Consider the following 12065-nt stretch of genomic DNA (forward strand, 5'->3'; position numbering starts at 1 on the left):
AGGCAGCAGCTACTCTTCCTGGGGTCCAAACACATTAAGGCACTTACATTACATGTACATCATATAACATTAAGTCACAATTGTGTTATTGTACAATTATTTATTTCTTAAACTTGGAAATAACAAACTTTCAAAAGACTGCTTTAAACAAACTGTACATTTATACACAAAGTAGATTTGACTGTGTTCCAGAATATTTCATGTATGACCATCCACCACCCCTCCATTTACCTTCCAGAAATATCTTCAGACAATCTAAACAAATAACCAAGGCATTTAAAACACTGCAACATTATATATTTTTCTACATTTCAGTCCCTAGTAGATTGAACAATGTAGAAAGAGAGAGAGAGGAAATTCTGAACTAGGTTATGTCTTAGTTGGAAATGTGTCCCATTTGGATGCATCTGAATCCATGTGGAATCTGTTGGGCAGGGCTGTAGGAAGCTCTTGTCTTGTTACAGAGTTATGACTGACAGTCGTTCAAGAGCAGTAGAGATTGTTTTCAATTATATTGTTTCCTTTAGAACAGAACAAACTTGTAAGGAATGGATGCCACTCCAGACTATTGAGATACATCGCCCGTATAGTGATACCCAGGGGAACATCAGGTCCTCTATGTCTCTGTGTAGACGGAGGACATCTGGCTCAGGCTGCGGTCGAAGCTGTTCACCTGGAAGAAGATGCTCTCCTCTGGGCTGGAGGAGAACTGGCACTCCCCTGATCCCTGGAGGTCCTGTGCCAAGCTGAAGCCTGGGGGAGGAGACCACTGAATTAGACACACAATCAAATTTGATGCTACACTGTTTAGTGTGTGGGGAAATAGTTGGCTTGATCAACATACAGAAATAATTCAATTATTGATTTTAGTGCACACACACACACACACTTCTCATTCAATGAACAAGGAGGGGGAAAATAATGACAGGAAAACAAAACAAAAACTGTTAGAGGAGAAGGAGGAAGTTGAGATGATCTACGCCAGGTCTCACCCGCAGCAGAGCCACTGCTGGTACTGGACATGTGGAAGCCGTTGTTCTGGTGGGAAGTGTAACCATGTGAGTCCACTGGTACATGAACACCACTCACAGACTGTTCCATTCTGTACGAGTCTCCAAAATGGAAGCAGCTCTGAAAGCTGCCCTGGTAATCTACAGAGAGAAGGGAGGAGACGATCAAGCACAGAATAACTAGAATGGACAAAGCCCCTAACACCACTGCAATTTAACTGGAACTCTCTAGGGAATGCTCAGTATGGCCACTGGACCTATACAGTGGCTTGCGAAAGTATTCACCCCCTTGGCATATTTCCTATTTTATTGCCTTACAACATGGAATGAAAATTGATTTTGGGGGGGTTTGTATGATTTCATTTACACAACATGCCTACCACTTTGAAGATGTAAAATATTTTTTGTTGTGAAACAAACAAGAAATAAGACAAAAAAACTGAAATGCTATTCCCTCTCCTCACACACAATATTTAATCTAGCTATCTCAGGGTGGCCCTATCGCTGCTGTAACTAAATAAAAAACATTATTATACACGTTACACAGGGATGGGGAGGGAGGGGCCTGCCGCTGCAACAAAAGACCACTTGAGCATGCGTAACTATTCACCCCCCCAAAGGTAATACTTTGTAGAGCCACCTTTTGCAGCAATTACAGCTACAAGTCTCTTGGGGTATGTCTATAAACTTGGCACATCTAGCCACTGGGATTTTTGCCCATTCTTCAAGGCAAAACTGCTCTAGCTCCTTCAAGTTGGATGGGTTCCGCTGGTGTACAGCAATCTTTAAGTCATACCACAGATTCTCAATTGGATTGAGATCTGGGCTTTGACTAGGCCATTCCAATACATTTAAATGTTTCCCCTTAAACCACTCAAGTGTTGCTTTAGCAGTATGCTTAGGGTCATTGTCGTGCTGGAAGCTCTAACCTCCGTCCCAGTCTCAAATCTCTGGAAGACAAACAGGTTTCACTCAAGAATTTCCCTGTATTTAGCGGCATCCATCATTCCTTCAATTCTGACCAGTTTCCCGGTCCCTGCCGATGAAAAACATCCCCACAGCATGATGCTGCCACTACCATGCTTCACTTTGGAGATGGTGTTCTCGGGGTGATGAGAGGTGTTGGGTTTGCACCAGCGTTTTCCTTGATGGCCAAAAAGCTCAATTTTTGTCTCATCTGACCAGTGTACCTTCTTCCATATGTTTGGGGAGTCTCCCACATGCCTTTTGGTGAACACCAAACATGTTTCCTTATTTTTTTCTTTAAGCAATGGCTCTTTCTGGCCACTCTTCCGTAAAGCCCAGCTCTGTGGAGTGTACGGCTTAAAGTGGTACTATGGACAGATACTCCAATCTCCGGCTGTGGAGCTTTGCAGCTCCTTCAGGGTTATTTTTGGTCTCTATGTTGCCTCTCTGATTAATGCCCTCCTTGCCTGGTCTGTGAGTTTTGGTGGCGGCCCTCTCTTGGCAGGTTTGTTGTGGTGCCATATTATTTCCATTTTTTAATAATGGATTTAAATGGTGCTGCGTGGGATGTTCAAAGTTTCAGATATTTTATAATCCAACCATGATCTGTACTTATCCACAACTTTGTCCCTGACCTGTTTGGAGAGCTCCTTGGTCTTCATGGTGCCGCTTACTTGGTGGTCCACCCTTGCTTAGTGGTGTTGCAGACTCTGGGGCCTTTCAGAACAGATGTATATATACTGAGATCATGTGACACTTAGATTGCACACAGGTGGACTTTATTTAATTAATTATGTGACTTCTGAAGGTAATTGGTTGCACCAGATCTTATTTAGGGGCTTCATAACAAAGGGGGGGAATACATACGCACGCACCACTTTTTTTTAAATTTCACTTCACCAATTTGGACTATTTTGTGTATGTCTATTACATGAAATCCAAATAAAAATCTATTTAAATTACAGGTTGTAATGCAACAAAATAGGAAAAACACCAAGTGGTATGAATACTTTTGCAAGGCACTATAGACTTAGGTCCAATGGGAATACCAATTTCAGTCATTCTATTTCTATCGGGTCAAGAGGGGAGGGGAAAGAAAAGTGTCTGTAGGGGGCATTCCTTGTGACCAAACAATACGGAGTGATTACGTTTGTAAACTGATTCCATACATCAACTTGAAACATTGTGTGGCTTCGAGCTATTATAACGCTACATTTGTGTTAGCGTGCTAACTCTTCCAGTTCCTCCGTGGTAGCATTTGTCAATTGTCCCCCTTCTATTTTTGTACTCAAGTAAGACCACGGGAGTCATGATAATGTGAAAGCAGCCATTTCTGGAGCACTTTACGCAACTCTCTGACCACAGCGCGGTTTCACAGACGTCCATGCGTAGATCTTTAACAGGGAAAGCTGTGTTTAAGGCATTAGGGAGCGGGTCTGCAGTGACAGCTAGCTAGAGCAGCCTTAGTGGAGCTCGGAGAGAGAGAGACAGCTGACTACAGAAGGCAGTGTTTTGTTGGCTAATTCAGAGCAGAGGAGGTTCCTGCCTGTGGTTTCTCCTGCTCTGTCTCGCTAACTGCAATCTTCTCAACTCCAAACACTCTAACAGATCCATGGGCCGCGTCCCAATTCTCCGACACGGCTTCCTCCCCTTGTGTCCTTTCATGTTCATATGGTGGTAAAGTGTGAGGCTTAGGCCTATTCAATGGAATGGAATGTTTTAAACGGTGCAGTTACAACTGTATTTGATACTTTTCTCTATTCCACACGAAAGAAAGTTGTGTCAGTTCCATAAAAGTGGAAATGGGGTGTTCAGAGAGTTGCAGACAGAAATCTATTACATAGAACTACTGCATTATCTATCCTACATGACAGAAAGTTGAGTCAGTTGTGTAATACACTGAGTGTTCAAAACATTAGGAACACCTGCTCTTTCCATGACAGACTGACCAGGTGAATCCAGATGAAAGCTATGATCCCTTATTGATGTTAAATCCACTTCAATTAGTGTAGATTTTATTTATTTATTTAATCAGGTAGGCCAGTTGAGAACAAGTTCTCATTTACAACTGTGACCTGGCCAAGATAAAGCAAAGCAGTGCGACACAAACAACAACACAGAGTTACACATGGAATAAACAAACCTCCAGTCAATAACACAATATAATTTTTTTTTGAAAAAAATGTTTATATACAGTGTGTGCAAATGAGGTAAGACAAGGGAGGTAAGGCAATAAATAGGCCATAGTGGCGAAATAACTACAATTTAGCAATTAAACACTGGAGTGATACATGTGCAGAAGATGAAAGTGCAAGTAGAGATACTGGGGTGCAAAGGAGCAAAAAAAAAAAGAACAGTATGGGGATGAGGTAGTTGGATGGGCTATTTACAAGATGGGCTATGTACAGGTGCAGTGATCGGTGAGCTGCTCTGACAGCTGGTGCTTAAAGTTAGTGAGGGAGATGAGTCTCCAGATGAAGGGGAGGAGAGACATGGATTGTGGATGTGTGCCATTCAGAGGGTGAATGGGCAAGACAAAATATTTAAGTGCCTTTGAACAGGGAATGGTAGTAGGTGCCAGGTGCACCAGTTTGAGTGTGTCAAGAACTGCAACGCTTCTGGGTTTTTCGCACTCAACAGTTTCCCGTGTGTATCAAGAATGGTCCACCACCCAAAGGACATCCAGCTAACTTGACACAACTGTGGGAAGCATTGGAGTCAACATGAGCCAGCATCCCTGTGGAACGCTTTCGACACCTTATAGAGAGTCCAGGCCCCAACAAATTGAGGCAGTTCTGAGGGCAAAAGGGGGTGCAACTCAATATTAAGAAAGGTGTTCCTAATGTTTTGTGCGCTCAGTGTATACATTTCTGTATTCAACCAATGCTCGGAGGGTTCCAGCCAACTAAATTGGCCTGTTGGTTAGCTTGGGTTGAGAGAGGACAGACTGTGCTGGTCTGATCTTACCGTCGCTGGCAGCCTGCTGGTGGTAGTGAGAGTAGGGCTTGTGGTGGGGGTGGAGGTGCTGCTGTTGCTTCTCCAGAGGAGGGGAAGTGCCTGTACCCTTCATCCCTGGGGAGAGGAGAGGACCTGACACGCTGGAGGAGAGAGAGAAAGATAAAGAGAGAGTGAGAGAAAGAGAGGGAGAGAGAATTAATTGTCTAATTTTCCCATATTTTGAAATGATCAGATGCTGAAGTGCATAAATACAATGATTTATTATTTATACACTCTGACAACTGTGGTTTCATATTTTTATTTTAATCAAACGTCTTGCTTGATCAAAGTGCTATGTACTAAGGAACATGTATCTAACCAACACACTGGAGCAGTTAAAGGATCTTGAACGGCCCTAATAGTATGCTGTACTGTGTGTTGTCGGGGGAATGGAAACTTCAGCTTCCCACAATCCTCCATCTACCACATATGATCTAAAGTCAACAAACACCAGAGCATGCATTCTACTGAAAGCCCCCCGTGCCTTGTGGCCTCGGAGGAGAAAGCCTATTCGTGTTTAGGCATATGAGCATGACTTGTTTGTGACATAGCGTACCCCAACTGCTCGGGGCGGGCGAGCAACAACCAAGGCTTTCTGGATTGCGATTAAATAAATGAAGCTTTGTCCGTGGTGGTATTAGACACAGATGTGTGCAAACAAATCTTTATAAATGTTAAGCAGAATAGCTCCAACTAGACGAGACTGTGCCAATACCCAAAAGATCTGTGGAGTGTATTGTTCTTCAGGGTACACTTCAAAGAGTCACACTTTGCATTGAGCGCACCAATTTTCAGAGAGGAAGGAAAACAACAACAAGTGGGATGAATTGCTTTTTAAATCAGAGTTATAACTAACAGATGGGATGTTTTTTACAACCTTTCCAATTAGAACCATATAGACGTAGGATTTGAATTTGAGCCAGTTTGCTACAGCAGGAAAATAATCCTGCATTAACAGGAAATGTGAATTATTATGCAGATTATTATTCATGGACATTTTTTGTAGGGGTTGATACATTTTTCATTAGGGCAATTCAGGTCTGAAATGTTAAAGAGGAAACTACAAACTTTAGAAGCCTTTTTAAACCTGGAACACTCTACAAGTTTGCATTTCCTGCTGTGTCCTGCAACAACAGGATGATCAAATTAAGATATGGCATCTGTAGTTACGCTGTTAGGACGTTGGAAAAACCTGCAATCAACATGAAAAAAAATATTATGGAATTGGGAGGGTTTCATTTAACTTCGTTATGAAGCGTTATGAAAGCAGATTGTCAATACACTCTAGAAAAAAGGGTGGTATCTAGAACCTAAAAGGATTCTTCAGCTTTTGGAACACTTTTTTCTAAGAGTGTAGGACACCACATCCTCTTCTGTAAATAATGTCACAGGAACCATCACTTGTCATCCATCTATCCAGTCTTATATTCAGAGCTATAATGCAACTCCCCTTGTATTTCGTTGTTGTACAGTCAATAATGTGAAGACGATAACTATAGTACGAGTATCAATAATGTGAATAATATAACTACAGTACGAGTATCAATAATGTGAAGAATATGGCTACAGTACGAGTATCAATGATGTGAAGAATATGACTACAGTATGAGTATATATAATGTGAAGAATATAACTACAGTATGAGTATCAATAATGTGAAGAATATAACTACAGTATGAGTATCAATAATGTGAAGAATATGACTACAGTACGAGTATCAATAATGTGAAGAATATAACTACAGTATGAGTATATATAATGTGAAGAATATAACTACAGTACGAGTATCAATAATGTGAAGAATATGACTACAGTATGAGTATCAATAGAGTGTAAAGTCTGGCTCTGGGTATCCTGCCTTTTGAGTGCATTTCAACCAAATTGGTCTTCTTCTTTGCTCCAAACACACACATTCTTTTCCATTCTTCAATTACAGTCGAGATCAGATAGATATAAACCCCTCCATAAGCGAGAGGCCTAATTTCCTCACAAATATTTAACAGCCATTTGGTACCCCATTCCAGTTGCATTTCTGGAATGCCAACACATAAACTGTTGCTGTGTTACTATGTGCCATGGATGGATGCATATGGTTTGCAGTACGAGCTCTGTGAATGTGATGACAGAGAGTCCTCAGATGACGTAGCTCTAACCTTGTGAGAGAGCTAGCTCAGTGACAAGGTCAGTACCACCCAGTGCTAAGACGCTACCTGGTAGACACTTTCTACACTCCACAGGAACAGATTAATAACCCCTAAGATCGATGTCCATGCCCCCGCGGAAATTCAATTAGCATAGTAAAAATATATCCCATAAAAATGTGTCAGTTTAAGCTAGAGATATCTGTTTTTTTGCATTGGATGCGTCTCAATCCACCGCCTCCGCCTATGTAGCACTATGAAAAGTGACAGAGCTAGAGCAGTGTTTGTTAGACCATGAGACATCCTGAAAATTGGTATTCTCACAAAATCGTCTGTAGTGTCCGAACGGTTTGGCCTACAAACTATTATTCAATGTGTTTGTACGGGCTAATAGCAGTAAAGCACCAATTGTTTTTTCATCATTTTTTTTTTATTATTACTTCAAGGGGTCTTAAAATTCTAAATCAAATCACTAAATGATCTTTGGTATGACCTTCTGAAAGCCCTCCCCTGCCCCCTGCTTAGACAGGGCTTGGACTAGGGGGTTACCGGCACAGCTCCCTTGAAGAAGTTTATTTATTTTTTATCTCAATGGAACTTACCTGGTTAAATAAAGGATAAAAAAAAAGAAAAGTGATAGATATGTGTCAAAGATAGTTATTTAGAGTGTGACCGTATAATATTTATCTATTTGGAACCTATCCATGTATTAACCATGGACTCAGGCCTCCCTTTTTTCAGCTACAAACCCTCTCTCTGCTGCCTCTTGAGCTTAGAGAGCCACACACCTCTCCACTGAAGACACCCAACGCAGTGTCGAACCAACGTTTTCCCCCTGCATAGCATTAGCACTTCGCGCGGCCCCAAGCTAGCGGCGATCATGGTTAATCCGTCCGCTGGCACAGCGCTGCCGCCATGTGTTTCTGCAGAGAGCGGCACTCCCCCAGGAGGTGCTGTCAGCACAAACTCAGGAAACAGTTATACTGTTCATATTTTTACAAGCAGCCTCTATGTGCAGCTAAAGTGAATCATAAGCTAATCACTGCCAGCTGCCGCCTGCGCTCAGGCTCAAGGAATGAGGGGAATCTTTCATATGCTGCACAGAGTATACATTTCTCCCCTGGTATTCACCTTCCCTGATCATCCTCCTTCTCCTCCTCCTCCTCTCTTGACCGCCTTTTTCCAGCCAGCCAGCTAGCCACCCCTTACCCCTTCTTCTGTTGTGAGAGTGTGGTTGACCCCTGACTTCTAGGTCGATTGACAGAGTGACTGCTACCAGATAGGCTATTGACTGAGATCAGGATGGACGACGAGTGCTAGGGATGAGATTTTGGGGTGAGGCTTTCAGATCAATGATGAGGGCTAGGGGCGAGATGTTGGGGTGAGGGTTTCAGATCAATGATGAGGGCTAGGGGCGAGATGTTGGGGTGAGGGTTTCAGATCAATGATGAGGGCTAGGGGTGAGATGTTGGGGTGAGGGTTTCAGATCAATGATGAGGGCTAGGGGTAAGATGTTGGGGTGAGGCTTTCAGATCAATGATGAGGGCTAGGGGCGAGATGTTGGGGTGAGGGTTTCAGATCAATGATGAGGGCTAGGGGTGAGATGTTGGGGTGAGGGTTTCAGATCAATGATGAGGGCTAGGGGTGAGATGTTGGGGTGAGGGTTTCAGATCAATGATGAGGGCTAGGGGTGAGATGTTGGGGTGAGGGTTGCAGATCAATGATGAGGGCTAGGGGTGAGATGTTGGGGTGAGGGTTTCAGATCAATGATGAGGGCTAGGGGTGAGATGTTGGGGTGAGGGTTGCAGATCAATGATGAGGGCTAGGGGTGAGATGTTGGGGTGAGGGTTTCAGATCAATGATGAGGGCTAGGGGTGAGATGTTGGGGTCAGGGTTTCAGATCAATGATGAGGGCTAGGGGTAAGATGTTGGGGTGAGGCTTTCAGATCAATGATGAGGGCTAGGGGTGAGATGTTGGGGTGAGGGTTTCAGATCAATGATGAGTGCTAGGGGTGAGATGTTGGGGTCAGGGTTTCAGATCAATGATGAGGGCTAGGGGTGAGATGTTGGGGTGAGGGTTTCAGATCAATGATGAGGGCTAGGGGTGAGATGTTGGGGTGAGGGTTTCAGATCAATGATGAGTGCTAGGGGTGAGATGTTGGGGTCAGGGTTTCAGATCAATGATGAGGGCTAGGGGTGAGATGTTGGGGTGAGGGTTTCAGATCAATGATGAGTGCTAGGGGTGAGATGTTGGGGTGAGGGTTTCAGATCAATGATGAGGGCTAGGGGTGAGATGTTGGGGTGAGGGTTTCAGATCAATGATGAGGGCTAGGGGTGAGATGTTGGGGTCAGGGTTTAAGATTGAAGGGGGAAGAGAGTGAGTGTAAAATAACTGAGGGGCAAATGTTTGAGAGAACTCACTGCTTGAATCACTCAGCCAGAGCATCTTTGACACAACTTACTAGCAATAGTACAATGGATAGGACTCAGTGACTAGGACTCTGTTTACCTGACTTAGGGAATAGGACTCCGTTTACCTGACTTAGGGAATAGGACTCCGTTTACCTGACTTAGGGAATAGGACTCCGTTTACCTGACTTAGGGAATAGGACTCTGTTTACCTGACTTAGGGAATAGGACTCCGTTTACCTGACTTAGGGAATAGGACTCCGTTTACCTGACTTAGGGAATAGGACTCCGTTTACCTGACTTAGGGAATAGGACTCCGTTTATCTGACTTAGGGAATAGGACTCCGTTTACCTGACTTAGGGAATAGGACTCCGTTTACCTGACTTAGGGAATAGGACTCCGTTTACCTGATTTAGGAATAATACTGACTTATATGACTGAGTGAATATGACTCAATGCAATACGTTGAAGTGAACATGATTCCGGGAATACGATTTGATTCAGCAGACATAGATTGAGCCTTGCAATAAGCTTGGCTTCAGAACTCTTAGGACAGACCAAACGCATCAAGACTAGACATTCCAACCTGGACACTGTAACATCACCCTGGGGCCAAAACAATCCAACCAAACGTATTCACATTCCTACAACACATGCAGGTGTGTATGGAGGGACATGGACGTTATCAGAACTGGATACTCTGTCTGGTTATATACAGTCTATAAGAAGACAAAAATACAATTGGCAGTGATGCAATCCTTCACTGTTCTAGGATCTGTCTTCTAAGGCTTGGTTCTGTCCTCAGGGATTTTTATATAATTTTTTATTTAACTAGGCAAATTTTAAGAACAAATTCTTATTTACAATGACGGCATACCCCGGCCAAACCCTAACCTGGACGACGCTGGGCCAATTGTGTGCCGCTCTATGGGACTCCCAATCATGGCTGGTTGTGCTACAGCCTGGAATTGAACCAGGGTTTGTAGTGACGCCTCTAGCACTGAGATGCAGTGCCTTAGATTGTTGCGCCACCTGGGAGGGATGAGGGGATGGAAAAATGGAAAGAAAAATTAAGACAGCTCGCTGCTCTGAATGAAGATCGATGAGGAGAGCTGCTCTGAATGAAGATCGATGAGGAGAGCTGCTCTGAATGAAGATCAATGAGGAGAGCTGCTCTGAATGAAGATCCATGAGGAGAGCTGCTCTGAATGAAGATCCATGAGGAGAGCTGCTCTGAATGAAGATCGATGAGGAGAGCTGCTCTGAATGAAGATCCATGAGGAGAGCTGCTCTGCTCCTCGTTCGTCTTCCATCACTTGCCCTTCCTGTCCCACTAGTGACCATGGATCAGACCCCCCTTCCCCCTGTCCGTTAATGGATCAGACCCACCTTTCCCCCCGTCCGTTAATGGATCAGACCCCCCTTCCCCCCGTCCGTCCCCCTTCGACGGCCCGCTGTTAAGCCCCTCTGATGGATTGGCAAGGGTGGCTTGGCGCGGGATGGTGGAAACACGCCTGGTTCTGGTTAGCGTGCTCAAGCCAAGCGTGAGAGATGGGCCGCGCTGAGCTAACCTAACCCTACGGCCCAAACCTAAGCAGTCAAGGAGCTTTTCCTGGGCCCATATAAGCTATCTGTTAGTTTTATTGAGCTAACCGCGGAAAACACTGTAGGAAACACTGAAACACTCCATAAATGCCATCTGTTGTAAGATAATTTAGACATTGAATTGTCTGAATTGTTCTTTGAATAAACCATTTAGGCCAAGGCAGTAATTTGTGTTTATAACCAAGTTGGACCACAAAAATACGACTAGGCCTACTACTACCATGACCAGAGTCTTATATTTGGCTCTGACCACGGCCAGTTGAAGTAATGACTATAATGGAATGTTTTTGTTTGACTTCGGAGATTGATACTCTGTGCAGATGATTTAGGGGTGATAATTGATGGAAAGATGGAAGGACTGATGGCACTGAGTTAATCACTGACTGTACTGCAGATGACTGTCTCCCCTCAGAACATTATCTGTTAATGATGTCTCTGCAGACACTCTAATTCAATTAGATTGTGTCAATCACAGTTCCTTGTGCTTCACAAGGTACCAAACCAGGTCAAACTAATATTTCCAGAGAGGCTCTAATATCAATACACAGGAAAAAGACCATTATAGGAGGCACTGAATGACATCCTTTACCACCCATCATCGCTACAGCTAAAGCCTTCACCAACTGTAGAATGGGTCTGTGAGAGACCCCCCAAGTGTCTCTAGCTCCTGCACCGACCTTCATGCGCATGCACAGATCACGTATTTTAACTGGCATATTTTAATATTTGCGTCAGAAAAATGACACTGGTATTTACAAAGTAAAATGACTCTAAATGGCCTATTTGAGCCAGGGTAAACACATTTAGCTATGGGGTCAGAGGCTGCCGCAGCGCTAGTCAGGTTAGTTAGATCATTTTGTCAAAATGTTTAATGTCCTGCTAAATCGTTTGGGAAAAACAAGTGTGGCGTTGCTATTGACTTTGGCAGTAGCCTGT

General features: G+C 43.7%; 1 protein-coding gene across 1 annotated transcript in view; it reads right to left on the bottom strand.

Moving 5' to 3' along the window:
* Positions 1-85: 85 nt before the first annotated feature.
* Positions 86-12065, bottom strand: part of LOC139539512 (zinc finger protein GLIS1) — a 141939-nt gene continuing 129959 nt past the window's right edge. Inside the window, exons 9-11 of the mRNA XM_071342547.1 lie at positions 4944-5074; positions 993-1151; positions 86-753 (exon numbers count right to left, since the gene is read on the bottom strand). Coding sequence (XP_071198648.1) covers positions 617-753; positions 993-1151; positions 4944-5074 — 427 coding nt within the window. The 3' untranslated portion in view covers positions 86-616. The remainder of the gene's footprint in view (positions 754-992; positions 1152-4943; positions 5075-12065) is intronic.

Source organism: Salvelinus alpinus, chromosome 15 (assembly GCF_045679555.1).
Source record: "Salvelinus alpinus chromosome 15, SLU_Salpinus.1, whole genome shotgun sequence".
NCBI lineage: Eukaryota > Metazoa > Chordata > Actinopteri > Salmoniformes > Salmonidae > Salvelinus > Salvelinus alpinus.